The sequence below is a fragment of the Leptodactylus fuscus genome, chromosome 5, assembly GCF_031893055.1.
Source record: "Leptodactylus fuscus isolate aLepFus1 chromosome 5, aLepFus1.hap2, whole genome shotgun sequence".
In the NCBI taxonomy this organism is placed as follows: Eukaryota; Metazoa; Chordata; class Amphibia; order Anura; family Leptodactylidae; genus Leptodactylus; species Leptodactylus fuscus.
The window spans coordinates 30,780,362-30,798,275 of NC_134269.1; the positions used below are offsets into that span (position 1 = coordinate 30,780,362).

The 17,914-nt window shown below is 45.2% G+C and overlaps 1 protein-coding gene across 6 annotated transcripts in view; it reads left to right on the forward strand.

The window, feature by feature from the left end:
- NSD3 (nuclear receptor binding SET domain protein 3) overlaps positions 1–17,914 on the forward strand; it is a 73,230-nt gene that overhangs the window by 33,888 nt on the left and 21,428 nt on the right. For 5 of the 6 annotated variants that reach the window (XM_075272742.1, XM_075272743.1, XM_075272744.1 and 2 more), the window contains exons 7-9: positions 2,873–2,973; positions 13,926–13,971; positions 14,267–14,397. In XM_075272742.1, coding sequence (XP_075128843.1) covers positions 2,873–2,973; positions 13,926–13,971; positions 14,267–14,397 — 278 coding nt within the window. The remainder of the gene's footprint in view (positions 1–2,872; positions 2,974–13,925; positions 13,972–14,266; positions 14,398–17,914) is intronic. The other variant, XM_075272747.1, reaches the window with a different exon arrangement.

Below are 17,914 nucleotides of genomic sequence, written 5' to 3' on the forward strand. Positions count from 1 at the left end.
GTGACCTATTGATTTGCTACATTGCAACCACTGGTTCAGCATTATTTTTCATGTCTCTTTACACATATGGTTTCTGTATAAATCATATAAATATTTGGGAGCAGATTTCTGAGATTTTGAAGGTCAAGGTGTTTTAAGATCCGCCATTTGAGCTGGCGAATATAGTCTTTGTATTGGCTGGGTTTTCCAGCCTGAATGCGGCTCAGCTTTACTGACATGCACAGTTCAGCGGAGCCATATTCGGGTGGGTATATGTGGCCAATACAAAAACCGTTATTCCAGTCTCAACATGGCCAATGCAAAATGGCCCTAAAATAAGGTTCTGGATAGGGTGACTTATCAGTCCTCATTTAAAGGGGCAAGTTAATAGAGTGTTAAGGCGTAGGTAACCTTTAAACAAACTTTGCATAAATCATTAGTACAGTTTATGTACATGGGGAATAACACGGTTTCTGGTATGGTATACAGTATACACTGCCTTATTTAGTGGTTTTCCCCTCTGCAGAGCTTCTGTGGCGCGCAGTCCTCTCTGAGCTGGTGGGTGAAGACATACACTGCACATAATGGGGCAGAAATACTGAGTGCATAGCTAGAGATGACAGCAACAAATCAGTGTGTTCTATGCCAGTCTGTTCCCTGGACTCCGCACGGATCATCTGCTCTGTGTGTAGGTCACCAGTATGAAATCATTTTTTGGGATGCCCAGTAAGAAAGGAGTGTTTTATCACAAGTTTAGAATGTGACTTAAACACTTGATAAATATGGCACAAGGAATTATGGCAGAATTCTGGCACGTTTGGCTTTGTAATTTCCCCCAGTACGTAGAGGAGAATCTGCTCCATAACTGTCGCTCTCAAAACAGCCTTGTTACATGCAGGACATATATAGAGAAGTACTGATTGTACTATTGTGACAAAAGTACTTGGGCTGTGATAGCTTATGTTTAGCTGCAGCATCACACTAAGAATAGGACTATATGGTGACACTTGAGCAAATAAAATTTCAAGCATGCAGCTTTGTATTACCAAAGACTTTAGTGGAAGTGCCATGTGAAATGCCATTTTTAGGCAAGGGCTACACGGCGACTTGTTGCATGACTTATATTTCTATATATCCCTTTTGTGACGTGACTGTGATGGAACGGTCACAAAGGAGCCAAGCTCTATAATAGAAATCATGCAACAGATAGGCCCGGTTCACATCTGCATTCGGGTTTCTGTTCGGGGAGTCTGCTTGGGGACTCCCCAAATGGAAAACTATCCTCATGAAAAAAGCGGTTACCTTAGGAAACCAGCAGACCATTGACTATAATGGGGTCCGAGAGGTTTCTGCACGAAAAATGCAGAGAGAAAAGTGCTGCTTGCAAGACCTTTCTCTCTGCATATTTCATGTGGATCGGGCCATTCCGCCCCCTAACGCAGATGTGAACAGGGCCTAACTCACGCAACTGCTTATCATATAAGACATGACGCCATGTAGACAAAGCTTAAACTTGTATTTCGGCTTCTGTCTTCCTCTATTTCCTTCTCCCCTTTCCCTCTCCATAGACTTCTGTAGACATTTGTCATCTGAGTCATGTAACCTGCAGTCCATCTCAAGACAGATGCAGCAGAATTTTTAGAGTAAAGGTCAGTTTATCAGAGGGAGGGCAGAGAAACAGACTGAGAACAAGGAGAAAGAAGCATTTTTCTCCAAGTATATAAACTTTTTTTTTTTTTTAATTCAACAAGTTTTATTGAGTTTTGAACAAAATATAGTGAACACGGAGGAGTACAGCAAATTGAGCATGAAATAACAAAGTACAGTAAACACAGTAAGGGTACAGGTAATAAACAATAATCAAAAGTTGAGAGTGAAAAAAAAAAAAAAAATAACTGCTAAAGAAATGAGTCAATCAATACCTATACAAACGTGTAGTATGACGCGTAGGGAAGGGAGATGCAGTATTGGTATTGAGGAGCGAAGGGTAGAGACACGAGGAGAGGTCCGGGTAAGTGAGACATGTGAAATCATGTCTCTGGAAAGAAAAACAAACAGAAGTGTGGGACGCGGGCCCCGCGGGACCCCATTAATAACATTTGTGAACTGGAGTAAGGGAAAGAAAGAAGGTGGACGAAAAGGGGAGGGGGGGAGAGGGGGGAGAGACAATGAGCTATTGTGAGTGAGGGGGGGATAGTATGCGAAGAAGAAGGAGAAATGGGGGGGAGGGGGAAATGGGGAGAAGGGGAGTCGGAGCTGGGAAATAGAATCAGGGAGATTGGGGGGAGGATATGGAAAGCTCACCAGAAGGCACCTAGGATCCGGAGTTGATAAGTACCGAACAGCAGAAGAGAGGGGAGGAAGGGGGGGGACGCGGAGGATCAAGTGGGGCGGTCTAGCCAGGGCGACCAAATTTGGCGAAACCTATCATGCGACCTATTGGCCCAACTAAGGAGTTCTTCGAACCTTGCGATAAGATTGACCTTATGAATCCAATTTTGGGCAGTCGGGGGGACGGTTTGTAGCCAGTGAAGGGGGATGACCAAGTATATAAACTTATCCCTTATATTACTCATTTATGCAAAGTTTGTTAAAGGATTTTGACTAGAGATGAGCGAATAGTATTCGATCGAATACCTCGCTCCCATAGGAATGCATGTAAACGGCCGAACACCAAGGGGTTAAGTGCAGTGAATATTTGATGTGCTTAACCCCTTGGTGTTCGGCCGCTTACACGCATTCCTATGGGAGAGAGGTATTCGATGGAATACTATTCGCTCGACACTAATTTTGACCATTTGACTTTTTTTTTGGTGATCTCTACCAAGGCGGGCCGTTTGCAGTCCTTAGACCCAATGATGGATTAATGCACAACACAGTTTCTTTTTACTAGGAACCTCTGAGAAGAAACACCAGAGAAGGTCCAATCGGACTCGTTCAGAATCTGAGAAGTCCTTGGACTCCGTGCCAAAGAAGAAAGTGAAAAAAGAGCAGGTGGGTTGCATGAACCGTTTGCTTTCTCTTCTTACCATCAGTGGTGTCCATGGATTGTGGTTCCTTGTAACATTAACCAGTACTTTACAACTCATCTCTGACTAAATGTGTGGCTGGATTCTCGTACGATTGGAAGACATTGCTTGTACCTAATCTGTACTATTAAAGCATACAACACGCCTGCCTTGCATTTTTCTTTATCGGTTACCATTGTTTTTGAGACAACTTTGCCACCACGATGAGGTCCATGGGAGGGGTGGAGGGCAGTCAGTTTGCTTCATGGAGTAGGGTTGAGATGATCTTGAGATTTCGGGATCGATTTTGAAATACGATCTCCGATCATTTTCCAGCTGATCGTGAATCAGGATCCGATCTTTCCTGATGCCGATCGCTCAAACCTAGCCAATGATTCTCTATGGGAAAAGTCACTTTTAGGGTTGAGCCGATCTTGAGATTTCAAAATCTGATTTCCGACCATTTTCCAGCCGATCGCGATCATGAAATTTGCTCGATCGACGATCAGGATCCGATCTTTTCCGAACCCGTTCACTCAACCGTAGTTAGGAGTTTAGAGCCCCTGTCAGGGCTGTGGGTGGGGTAATTGGGACACTTGCTTTCAATCATCCTGTGTGGACAGGGTGATCTGGACTCCCATTGTCTCTCCTAGGAGTCCTGTCATTATTTTTCTTCTTTTTTTTTAACCTAAATCCCCCAAATCATTCAAACCTATATATCACAGTCTAGGGTGGGGTAAAATTAAAAAAAATACCTCTTACTGCTATACCTTCAGTTTGGGTGGCCTGTTCCCACCAATGCTTGGACTGCTGTGACTAAGGCTGAGTTCAGATGGGGTTTTTTGGTTCGGAATTTGATGCGGAGGCCAATGCAGTGTGCAAAGGGGCATGGTCACTAGAGATGAGTGAACACTATTCGAAACAGCTGTTTCGAATAGCACACTCCCATAGAAATGAATGGGCGTAGCCGGCACGTGGGGAGGGGGGTTAAACGGCTGGCCGCCGGCAAAGTCAGAGTACCGGCCGCTTCCATCCATTTCTATGAGAGCATGCTATTCGAATAGTGTTCGCTCATCTCTAATGGTCACTTAAAATAGCTATATCTCTGGTTCTATACCACCTAGAAAAATGGCTATGGTATAAGAATCTCATCTTTCTTATGATGCCAGAACCATTTTTTGAGGTGGTATAAAACCAGAGATATAACTATTTTAAGTGACCATGCCTCTTTGATAAAGGTTTCAGCTCTACATGTTCACAGTACAAATTTGTACAGGCTTTCCTTTAGTAAGCGCTCAGTTAAAGGAGAATTTTGCAGCCTGTTTTATAATAAAAAAGGAAGTTAGATAGGATAATAAAGTATATCACAAAAATAGTCCCCAAACTCTCCCAGATACAATAGAAATGACCCTATAATGCCTTATTGACATGACTGTTCTGTTTTTAACAGACCTACATTGTGAAAAATGGAAGTATGCAGCCATTGTACATCCATTCAGCGTCCGTTTTTGGACAAGTGTCATCCATTTTGCATCTATTTTTAGTAGTACCTCTTATCTTAAGTGGATTTAGAAATCTACCATACATCTCTGAAATAGAGGAAAGAATCAACATAGACAAAACATTAGATTCAGGGAGCCTGACCTAACACTGGGGTCATGGCCCTGGTGACCATCCCTTTAAATACTTACATGCTCTGTACATCATATATGCATGTGGATAATAAAGGCTATAAATAATATGTAGAATTAAAAATTCCTTCGCAGAAAAAGCATGGCCTTCTACTATACAGTATTGGGGTTACATAGCCCTATTTACAGGGAGCGGACAACACGACATTTGTCAGAGAATAGAATAGCAGTAAACGTAAAACCTAGAAGGATATTCCTATCTTATAAGGTGATGGTGTATCGGGAGGATATTGATAAAGTAGTGCTGTGGTCCCTTCACCGCACTGTGAGGGGAACTGCCACATATCCCAATTTAAGTGAATGGAACTGGCTGTAGTTCCCTGTGCTGTGTCACATGACCAAAAAAATTGGGGAAGGATACACTATGGCTACACTACCACTGCATCCTCTTCATTGTCATTGATCCCCACTGATCATAAAATGCATGCTCGTGTCTAACCTGTCTTGTCTTTTATTCCTACCTCTTGCATGCTTTTTAAAAATGGAATATCTTCTCTCTTGCCCTTCCTGTTGAAATAAGGGCTCATTCCTATGTCTGCTCCCCTATCATAGCATGCAGTCACAGAGAAGCTGCAGCTGCATCTCCCTCCTCTATCGTTTACCATATTACCCTAAGGGGAGTTTTATGACTGAACAGATTTTGGAACATTTACAGCCGTTTAGTAGGATTCATAAACTTTAAAGAGAATACTAGAGAAGCAGGACTCTTAGCAGAGATGCCATTGTGTGAATCCCCCTTCTTCTCAAGTATATCCTTGTAACAATGGGACTCTTCTCACCCAAGGTAAGACCCCTGCATAACTTATTCAAGCAGGAGGCAGCAGATGGCTGCAATGACCAAGACTTCATTACGTGAGTCATATCCATATAGTCTGAGGTCCTGTGTTCCACAGAATTGCCTTTGGAGACGTTGAAGTCATCTGAACCTTGCCATACACAATAGTAGTGAACCTACTGATGTTGACCAGGACTGGCCAACCATCTAATCTATATGGGGGTCTTCTGACTCTCCCCAACAGTATATGAGCATCGGACTGTTGGATCCTTTTACATTTAGTGGGATAATAAGCTGGCACCATAGGGGTCCGGCAGCTGCTTTCTCCCCTCTCCCAGTTAGCAGACATGCATTACTCAGGTGAGCGTATGTATTGAGTTGGGGAAGATGGTTGTTGGCCAACTTGAGATACAGTTTACATGGAGATTATAAGTGCACTATGGTGTACAAATTTGAAGGGTGTTCCATCCATTGATTTCAAGAGTAGTTTTAATTTACTGTAGTCCTTTACTTCCTCCCTACTGAGATAGATTTTAACCCAAACTGAAAAAAACAAGCTGCTCCTTTCTGTAGATAGAGCTTGCTGGTTATTAAAGGGGTATTCCCATAACTCTTGTTCTGCAGCCAAAAAGGCTCTGTACTCTCTTCACTTCCTGGATTTCTCGCACATTGGTGGGCGGGGTATCTGCTATGATCCACAGTATGATGCTGATGTAGCAGAGCTGGATTTGAGTCAGCTTGCATTACATACAGAGGTAACAGACTCCTTATCTCAGCCCTTATCATCCAAATTCAATTAAATCGGCTGATAAGTGGAAAAGCTGAAGATAGACAGCACAGTAATCCTGGAGTTCTCACCTCCCCCTCCCCTATATGAGGAGCTCTGTTGCTTGTCAGCCCCTCCCTCCCCCCCTGAGAGCAAGCAGCTGCCTCACTTGACAAATGAGCAGATAATCCCAAGGGCCAGTGTCAACAATGAAGTGAATAAATTAAGAAAGCGGCCAAACAAAGCAGTTTTGATAAAGCAATGTATTTAGGAAAAGTCTTATATCCACATAAACTAGCAGTATAGATAGGAGCCTTGTTATGGGACAACCCCTTTAATGGGATCACAGCAGTCTCTGACGTTCTTCCAGTGTGTACGAACAGGGAAACTGACAGACTGATGTATTATTAGGTAGGAGAGTTGTAGGATCTGACTGGCTGGATCACGGCTCTGTAAGGATGCTATAACAATATTCTGTATATACTGGATGTGGTTCTAAAAGCTACAAAGCCAGCAAAGATACATTCACACAAACGTGGTATGAAACAGGCATCCTGCATAGGAGGGGTGCGTGTTTTTACGGATCCCCCTATATTTGAGTGTATTAAGGGATCCGTGAAAAAATAGGAAATGACCTGTTAAAAGGGATGGTCAAAAAAATCAGCTCCCGTTCACACACAGTGAATTCAATGCAGCTGTGTCGCTGCAGTCATATAACCGATTAGTGACTATAGGGTAACAGCTGAAATAGATCGATGTTAAGCATCAGTGGCTCAGGGATTGAGAGCAATGGTGAGACCCACATTGCACCAAACAGCTCAATAGCATATTAGGGGAAAAAAGTTAATATCTCAGTAAGGCCTCGTTCACATCTGCGTTGGTATTCCGTCTGGGGGAGTACACATGTGGACTGCCCCAAACGGAATACCGAACGCAACTGCAAGCGGTGTGCCAGTGAAAGCGCACAGACCCCATAGACTATAATGGGGTCCGTGTGCTTGTTGCCAGATCTCCGCAGGGATCATGCGGACAGGAAAGTAGTTCACTATCTACTTTCCTGTCTGAGTGATCCCTGCAGAGATCTGGCGGCAAGTACACGGACCCCCATTATAGTCTATGGGGTCTGTATGCTTTCACTGGCACACCGCTTGCAGTTGCGTTCGGTATTCCGTTTGGGGAGGGGGTCGCCATGCGGACTCCCCCGGACGGAATACCAACGCAGATGTGAATGAAGGGTAATGGAGGCAGCGAGCAGGAAGCAGAGGGGGGAAAAAATATGCATGTAAACCCTGTTTTAAATAGGGATTGTTCTGGTGGTAACGTTGCCATTAATAAACCGCACTCATTGAGCAGGTGACAGACATGACATGGGGGTCATTATTGGACTGAAATAAGATGGATGGTCATTTGATGAATTGGCCGCCATCTAGCGGTTAGGAGCACGTGGTTACATGAGGGCACATACACGGCGAACAGGCCCACACAGATCACCAGTAGAGTAGATCACTTGATCCACCGACAGCTCCCATAGTTTTCTTGTCCAACATCCAGAGCAGGTGGTGCCATTATTACACATCCCTAGCTATGCCCAAAACATTTCCAGGCACGTAATTGCTCCAGGTTTCCATCATTGCTTTTGTTTGCAGTGATGTCGTGAAATCTAGACTGCTATGGACTGAACCGTATCATCTTTAGTGACAAATCCAAGTACTGTGCAAGATCTGATGACTGTCAGGTCCAAGTATGGAGGCTTCGTAGTCAGTGCTTCAATCCTGCCTCTGCTGAGCAGTGACACACTGCCCCCTGCTGGTGGGATGATCTTTCAGATTTATCACCAATCCAGCATAAGCGTGCAGAATCTATAACATCTGTGCGAATGTGCCGCAGGATACCATAACTGAGCCTGTTATCTCCATGGCCAACCATATCTCATCTTGTATCCGGGCCAGTGGGATCCTATAGCCTCCGCTCAATTGTACAGTGTAGTCTTCTCCTTTGGCTGTAATATTACATATATCACCATGACAGTCACACTTAGAAAGTTTCTGCCCATTCCTGCAATAGACAATCAGCCAGAAAGTTCTGCAGACCTGACCTCTGGAAACGAGTATAGTCCCATCCCATACTGAAATGATAAAGACAACTATATACTGTGCAGTACCCTGCAGTCTCCATGGACAGGTATAAGCAGGCACACCTTCACATGTCCACATTACTAATCTAGTGCAAAGACCATCATATAGCCAAATTCAGCGCCATTTTCCTCCATGTGAATGCACCCTTAGGTTAGTGTTGTGTTATACACTAGTCATACGTCCAGGGGGTGCACAAGAGAGCAGTTTAATGGTTAAATCTGCCTCTTTGCTGACCCTGGTTGGCCACTGTTCTCCCAAATGAGAGAGCGGCAGCGCAATAGTTAGCAGGTCAAGGTTACCGGTGTGGCTGAGCAGCGAGTGGTAAGTTTGGGCCTCAATAGTTACCACTCTTAGGGTAAGTTCACACGGGGGGGTTGGACCAGATTTTGACATGGAGGCCGCCACAAAATCCAGTCCAAAAAATGGCTAGCCGCAACGGGATGCCGGCGCAGTGGCATTCTGAACCAAATTAGGCCCAAACGAATGGGCCTAGATGGGAGGGGAGCGTCGCGCCGCGGTGGATTCAGATGCAGAATCAGAGGCAAGAATAGTCATGTTGCTTCTTTTTTCCACTACTAGGTAGTAGAGAAAAAAGCAAGCGGCTCCCATTGAAGTCAACGGGAGCTGGTTTTGGAAGCGGATTTTGAGGCGGACGCCTAGTTCACATCTGCGTTCAGATGTGAAAAAGACCTTACTCACTCCTAACTTACCAGGATCGCTTAGACTGGGTTCACACGGCTGATTTTTCAGTGTGATGTGCCATGCTATGTCCATGGAAACCTTGCTGCCAGCAGCCGAAACCTTTGCTGTCTCCTGTTCACTTTGGGCAGAATCCACCATAATATTCCTCCTGCTAGCTAACTTTTCCCATAAGCAAGCATCTGTCTCCCATCGAAATGAATGGCGGAAGATTCCTGCACAAAATTTCCACCCTGTCAACTCGGCCTTATGCTAGTTGGAGGACCAGAACAACAGACAGGCGGACCCCATTGCCTATAGTGGATCCATCGTTTAAAAACTGAGAACGGCGGCGAGCAAGGAAGCCAAACATGCAGAACTTTTTGCAACAGCGTCTCCTATGTGAACGTAGCCTTAGACTGCGGCATCTGAGCAATGACATAGAGGGAGGGGGTGCTGTCTGTGTGCACATCCCCCAACCCCTTCATAGTCGCATTGCATGAGTGGTTGTTTCGGCACCTGGGAGGACATTGAAGACCACCCAGGGCGCCATCTTTGTGCACCTATCCTATGGGGCTGAGCTGAAGTACCATACATTGCCTGTGCACTATATTTTTCCAACCCCCAAATTTCTCAGCAGTTCATTTGGCTTGTCGGTCCTGTCCCCTGTCCCCATGTCAGTAGCAGTCTGTATACCTGCATCAGTCTCCATGTTACACTTATATAATAGGGTGTCATAGCAATATTCAGAATGGACTCCAGCCAATGTGCTGTTTTACTAGAATCCATCCTAAAAATCACATTGCACCCAATCCCCTGCTTCCCTTCAGTCTTGCTGCAAACAAACACCACTAGGGGGCGCTCACTGCATGTAAATGAAGGCGATCTGTGAAAATCTAATGCAGTGAGCGCCCTCTAGTGGTGGCTGCTGCAAACACCATGAAGGGTTGCAAGCAGTGATGTGTGAGCGCCCCGCCATTGTGGTGATCCGACTCCCTGCCTGCCCTGGTCTTGGGTGTCTGCAGGACATTACACAATGGTGAGTAGTCCACAAAGACCCCTGACTGCTCCCAGGGGCAGGTTATTAAACTGAAACAAAAGCTATCCAATCACAGTGAAGCTTTCATTTTGTACTGTTGCTTTGGAAAATGAAAGCTGCATTGTGATTGGTTGCAAGGGGCAACTAAGACTTTGGGGAAGATGTATTATTGTATACTTGTTTTCTTTGGTTTGCACCTTTTTAGCTTTCTCAGAGGGGCGTGCGTGGGATCGGCCATTGCCCCACCAAATTTATTATCTTTTTTTTTTTTTTTTTGCTAGAAATGATGCTGTAAATCGGTGTCTGCCATGACCTGGTATATGGGGGGCATAATATGAGGGTGCACCTCGTAATATATAAGGGGCACCCTCCGCCGATGTGGGGGATCCCCAATTTTTTTAAAAAATCTGCACCTCTAAACTTTCTGTAACTTCCAGTTCACTGCAACTGTAAAACGCTACAAATGACTACAGCAAGTCTTTAGGGCCATGATCACACAGGGAGATTACAAGATGCAGAAACATTTTTGGAAGAACATTGGACGCGTCGCTCGCTGCTTTGTGACTAATGCACTGCAGAAAAAAATGTGTTTTACGGTACCAGCAATGTGAATGAGATTTTGGCTAATCCCATCCACACATTGGAAAATCTACGTTTTTAAAAAATATGTGCGATTTTGAAAAACCGCAGCACGTCCATGTCACCTGCTGAAACGCAAGTGGTTTCCCTATAGATTTAATATGGGAAGAAAAAGCGAAGCAAGGGGGGGGGGGGACGACACAATGCGTTTCTTGGGGGGTTTTTTTGAGCTGCGTTCCGCGTTTACATTTTTTATAAGTAGGATACACCATTACTTTATGATAGATGGAGGTCCGACCTCTGGGACCACCACAGATCCTGAAATTGAAAAGGGTTACAGTGCTTGTGCTTATGCTCTGATGGACACTTACTCCCTACCCATAGGACAGGTGATGACTGATACGTGTCCGTTTGCTGGATACCGTATCGCGGGGTGACTCAGTGATGAGGAGTACGGGGGACCGAAAGTTCTGTGTATAGGGGATAAGTGTCTATAACAGCACAACCCCCTGTAACAACTTCCCATGACACTATGTACGGTATGGGGATGGCGCACGTGTCAGCTGAGCTCACTATTTTACCTCTTATGCCCTATTCACATCTGCGTTCGGTTTTCCGTTTGGGGAGTCCACTTGAGGACCCTCCGAATGGAAACCTATACGCATAAAAAAGTGGTTACCTAATGAGCGCGTAAAAACCAGCTCCCATTCGTTTCTATGGGTGCCGGCATACACACGTATCACATTGAAAGCATAGGGAAAAAGGCCTCCCATTGATTTCAATGGGGAGCGTACGTATGCCGGCACCCATAGAAATCAATGGGAGCTGATTTTTACGCGCTCATTCTGAACGAATTTTACATTCAGAATGAGCGGAGCGTAACTCCGTGTGCCGGCTCCCTAAGGAGTAACGCCGGGCCCAATGTGTGCTTATTTTTACTGCCATAGAAATGCGAGGCCAGCGTTTACGTCGCGTTTACGCAGCGTTTTTTTTACTATGAGCGTATACGCAGCGTTTACTGAGCTCAGCATATACGCTTATAGTAAAAAAAACGCTGCATAAACGCTGCCCTCGCATTTCTACGGCAGTAAAAATAAGCACACATTGGGCCCGGCGTTACTCCGTGTGCCGGCTCCCTTAGAGGGTTTATTACTGTGTGGTGGCAGACCGATAGTGGGACTAAAAAAATCAAAAAAATCCATGAAATTTTCAATGTTTTTTAAGACTATATAAAAACAATTATACATTAAATTGCATTTTCTTGGTAAAACAACACATAACCCATATAAAAATGCCATATCAAGTGAAGCAAAACGGGCACCCAATCACAGCGCAGCTTTCATTTTGTATTCTTCTCCTCGAGAATGAAAGCTGCATGGTGATTGGTTGCTATGGACGACTAAGACCCTTCTTCTCTTAGACAGTATAATAAAGCCGCCCCTTTGTGTACACAAAATGGCGGCAATAAAAACTGCAGCGCCTCCTAAACTATGAATGTGATCACTGACCAGCGAGATAAAGAACATGGTGAACAGCGCAAAACTTGTAAAAGGATAATAAGATAGTGGCAGAATTGGTGGTGGTTTACACAAAGGGTTAATACATGTTATCTAGTCAGTGATATGTTTGCCAAAATGGTGGCCTTGGAAATTACAAGACGGCCACCTCAGCGGAAAGATAAGGAAGGTTATGGTTTTTGGCGTGCCGAAAAATAACAACGTTCATTTTCGCACCGAGTTAGAATTTAAAACAACCCTTTATGTGATACTGTCACCCATGTCTGGTACCCGTATGGTGGATCATAGAATGGAGTGGTCTGCTGTGGAACCAGTAGGTGGCGCTGCCTCCCGTGACTGTTAATATGTGGCACCACCTGCTGTGTCCACATCAACCCAGGAAGGTTAGGGTTGCATGTAGGAGAAGCGTAGTTAGTCTCTATGTGGACCATGCTGCACCCAAAAATACCGAGATCAAGACGGGCTGCACAGTTAACACTCCCAAAGCTGAGACAGCGCCACCTACTGGATCCACATTCCATTCTCATGTCTACATCCTCTTTCTGCAAAATATCACAGATTATAAATACCCGAATATGATGTCACTATAGGTCCTGGAAGCGGCACCAACTGCTGCTTATAACACTGGGATAGGTAATGAGGTCATGGTGACCTGACTGTGAAAAAGGGGGGGATATACAGAGAAGATCATGTGAGAACCAGAGCATAGAAAGGCAGAAGAAGGGCAGAAGACTGCAAGGTCCAAATTCTGCTGAATCTGAAGTCACATGGTAGTTCTCAATAGTATCTACAGGCAGCAGAGACCTCCTGGTTACACAGCAAGCCATGCTAGAAAAATGAGGTCACACTTTGCTTATGTGATTGATTGAAGAAGGTGTAAGCAGGATACGATCTTGTGAGGAGATGGTCTTTCATTACATTTATTTTATCTTTTGACATATTTTTGTATTAGTCAGTGTTAACATGGATCTATTAGACGTTATGATATACAGGTCCACTCCATGTCTGCTTTCGGAAATACTTATGGTATATTCCCCATCAAATAATAATTGTGGATATTTCATACCGTATCTTCTGACATTGGTGGTATTATATACCACTAGAGAAACTAATGGCACTGATATCCCTGCACTGTCAGCCATGACACCTGTCAGGCCAGCCCTTCTGACAGTGGAGGGATATCGGTGCACAAACTCACAGCACCAATATTTCTGACACCTGGGCACATGAATTCATTGCATTGTCGGCTTTCTGGCAGTATATAATACCGCCAATGTCAGAGGACGTGAAAGATCCTCTTCAAGAACCATCTTTGGGATCTCTACAGAGTTCATGTACTTTTAGTTGTTGATCTCATTTTGTAGATTTTGCTGCGCTTTTCTGCTAAATCCACTCATGGCTTAGGCTCCAAAAAACTAAATCTGCAACTAAAAGCACATCATCCCGCAACGTGTGGCCTCAGCCTTATGGTGGGGAGAGAAATTTTTGGCTCTTCCCATTGACTAGAAGGGTTATGCAGAAATCCATGCACATGCTACAGCGACAGATTTTCAGTTGCTCTATGTGAATATACCATGTGGACACTAATAGAATAGCTAGCAGATGGGAGGAGGGGGATGCAGCTGCAGAATCTCTCACTTTCTGTGATAATGCATGCAAGAGGGGCTGCAGCAGGGGAAGACATAAGGTAGGCTCAGAATTAATAATAGAAGGGTCCCCCTTATGTTTCCATTCATTATTTCATATCTTCTCCAGCAGGTTGACGTCACTCCATTAACCGCAGTGCAGACTGGATTGCAGAAGGGTGAGTGTTTTTGACTGGTAGCGGACTGGTGTCTGAGCTTGTACACTTGTATTACACTGAAGACCTCTCATTTCCAAGTTCTTCATAGTCCTTTGATCCTTTTGTTTGGTTGGCATCCACATTACAAAGCAAGTCCTGTTGTGGGCACAGCAGACGCCTTGACTTGGCACGTCTCTGTATTAGATGCCGTAACTCCATACCCTAACTGTTACCACACATCCGCATTCGTTCTCATTGAAACTAATGGAAGTTACCACATGGTGTGTTAGTGAATCCTGACGCTCCTTGTTTCAAGGGGCCAGTGAGATATCAGACGCATGCAAGCCCTTGAAGAAGAGAAGCCGGGCCTCTACCGACGTGGAACTTGCCAACTCCTCCTACCGGGATGCTTCTGACTCTGACTCGCGTGGCCTGAATGATGCACAGGTGGGATTGGCATGCCATGTCTTAAGTTGTAGTAGGGGTAAAGGGGTTCTGTCAAGGATTAAACTTGTTACTTCTCCATAGGAAAGGTCATAGGCTTCTCATCCCCACCAATCACCAGAACATGTCCCACCCCTGTATGAGTGACGTGGCGGTGCTACATGCACACAGCCGCTCTATTCATCTCTATGAGACTGCGAAAAATTGCCAAGTTCTGTGCTTTACTTCTCTTCAGCCGTCCCATAGAGCTGAATGGAGTGACAGAGACCACTACTCTATTCAGATATGGATACTGGGGAACAGAGTTTTTGGGATTGGTGGGGATCCCAGAAGTCTGACCTCCAGTGATCAGACACTTGTCCAGTGGATAGGTCATAAGTTACAAACTTAGCACAACCACTGTAAATGTTGAAAGCTAAATATGTGTCTGGTTAAAGGAATAGTCCAGGAAAAGCTTGTGCACTGTTAAGCCTAGTGTAGGCCCGATATGGCACAGGAATTCTCTCAGCCAGTCAGAAACTCTCAGAAGGACCATATGATGGCGCTGTGGCGTGTGTCACATTGCCCCTTATAGGTCTGTGGAGGGGGATCGTGTAATGCACAATGTGATCCATATCCTCTCTTTTTATTGTTCCTCTCTCTCTTCTGCCTTCACTTCCTCCATCACTCCTTTGTTACTTCCTACTCGCTCTTTTACTTTCGCGTTTATATTCTTTTGCTCCTACTTTATCTTCTTCACTCCCTTCCTCCCACCTTCATTTCATCCCTCACTCCTTTTATTTCCTCCCGTTATTAATTTCTCACATCCCTCACTTGCTACTTCCATCGTTGCCTCCTTGTTTTCATATGCTACGTTCACATCTACATCTAAGTTTAGTGATGGACCAGAAGAATGGAAAATCGGTCCATCCAATGAGGGACAGTAACAGATCCTGAAGGACGCCATTGACTATAATCGGCTTCATTAGTTTCCTGCTATTATTTAACATACATCACCAGACGAAAAAGTTGGGTTTGCAGGACTTTTTTTTGTCTGGGATTTCCTCCCTTCTTTTTCCCTTGCTTCTTCCACCTTCATTTCCTCCATTCCTCCCCCACTTTCAATTACTTTCTCCTGCACTCTTTCCCTTTGCAATTTTTCTCTTTTCTTTCCTCCCATACTCTTTCCCTTTTCTTTCCTCCCGCACTTTCCCCTTTTCTTATCTCCTGCACTCTTTCCGCTTTCTTTCCTCTGCACTCTTTCCCTTTTCTTTTCTCTTGCACTTTCCCTTTCCTTACCTTCTGCACGCTTTCCCTTTTCTTTCCTCCTGCACTCATTCCATTTCCTTTTCTCCCGCACTCTTTCCCTTTTCTTCCCTCCTGTACTCTTTCCCTTTTCTTTCCTCCCACACTCTTTCCCTTTCCTTTCCTCCTGCACTCTTTCCTTTTCTTTCCTCCCGAATTCTTTCCCTTTTTTTCCCTCCTGCACTCTTTCCCTTTTCTTTCCTCCCGCACTCTTTCCCTTTCCTTTCCTTTTGCACTCTTTCCTTTTCTTCCCTCCTGCACTCTTTCCCTTTTCTTTTCTCCCGCACCCTTTCCCTTTCCTTTCCTCTTGCACTCTTTCCTTTTCTTCCCTCCTGCACTCTTTCCCTTTTCTTCCCTCCTGCACTCTTTCCCTTTTCTTCCCTCCTGCACTCTTTCCCTTTTCTTCCCTCCTGCACTCTTTCCCTTATCTTCCCTCCTGCACACTTCCCTTTCCTTTCCTCCCGCACTCTTTCCCTTTTCTTCCCTCCTGCACTCTTTTCCTTTTCTTCCCTCCTGCACTCTTTCCCTTTCCTTTCCTCCTGCGCTCTTTCCCTTTCCTTTCCTCCCGCACCCTTTCCCTTTCCTTTCCTCCTGCACTCTTTCCTTTTCTTCCGTCCTGCACTCTTTCCTTTTCTTCCTTCTTGCACTCTTTCCCTTTTTTTTCCCTCCCGCACTCTTTCCCTTTCCTTTCCTCCCGCACTCTTTCCCTTTCCTTTCCTTCTGCTCTCTTTCCGTTTTCTTCCCTTCTGCACTCTTTCCCTTTCCTTTCCTCCTGCACTCTTTCCCTTTTCTTCCCTCCTGCACTCTTTCCTTTTCTTCCCTCCTGACTCTTTCCCTTTTCTCCCGCACTCTTTCCCTTTCCTTTCCTCTTGCACTCTTTCCTTTTCTTCCCTCCTGCACGCTTTCCCTTTTCTTCCCTCCTGCACTCTTTTCCTTTTCTTCCCTCCCGCACTCTTTCCCTTTCCTTTCCTCCTGCACTCTTTCCTTTTCTTCCCTCCTGCACTCTTTCCCTTTCCTTTCCTCCTGCACTCTTTCCTTTTCTTCCCTCCTGCACTCTTTCCCTTTTCTTCCCTCCTGCACTCTTTCCCTTTTCTTCCATCCTGCACTCTTTCCTTTTCTTCCCTCCTGCACTCTTTCCCTTTTCTTCCCTCCTGCACTCTTTCCTTTTCTTCCCTCCTGCACTCTTTCCTTTTCTTCCCTCCTGCACTCTTTCCCTTTTCTTCCCTCCTGCACTCTTTCCCTTTCCTTTCCTCTTGCACTCTTTCCTTTTCTTCCCTCCTGCACGCTTTCCCTTTTCTTCCCTCCTGCACTCTTTCCCTTTTCTTCCCTCCCGCACTCTTTCCCTTTCCTTTCCTCCTGCACTCTTTCCTTTTCTTCCCTCCTGCACTCTTTCCCTTTTCTTCCCTCCTGCACTCTTTCCTTTTCTTCCCTCCTGCACTCTTTCCTTTTCTTCCCTCCTGCACTCTTTCCCTTTTCTTCCCTCCTGCACTCTTTCCTTTTCTTCCCTCCTGCACTCTTTCCTTTTCTTCCCTCCTGCACTCTTTCCCTTTTCTCCCGCCCTCTTTCCCTTTCCTTTCCTCTTGCACTCTTTCCCTTTTCTTCCCTCCTGCACTCTTTCCCTTTTCTTCCCTCCTGCACTCTTTCCTTTTCTTCCCTCCTGCACTCTTTCCCTTTTCTTCCCTCCTGCACTCTTTCCCTTTTCTTCCCTCCTGCACTCTTTCCCTTTTCTTCCCTCCTGCACTCTTTCCCTTTTCTTCCCTCCTGCACTCTTTCCTTTTCTTCCCTCCTGCACTCTTTCCCTTTTCTCCCGCACTCTTTCCCTTTCCTTTCCTCCTGCACTCTTTCCTTTTCTTCCCTCCTGCACTCTTTCCCTTTTCTCCCGCACTCTTTCCCTTTCCTTTCCTCCTGCACTCTTTCCTTTTCTTCCGTCCTGCACTCTTTCCTTTTCTTCCTTCTTGCACTCTTTCCCTTTTTTTCCCTCCCACACTCTTTCCCTTTCCTTTCCTCCTGCACTCTTTCCTTTTCTTCCCTCCTGCACTCTTTCCCTTTTCTCCCGCACTCTTTCCCTTTCCTTTCCTCCTGCACTCTTTCCTTTTCTTCCGTCCTGCACTCTTTCCTTTTCTTCCTTCTTGCACTCTTTCCCTTTTTTTTCCCTCCCGCACTCTTTCCCTTTCCTTTCCTTCTTCTCTCTTTCCGTTTTCTTCCCTTCTGCACTCTTTCCCTTTCCTTTCCTCCT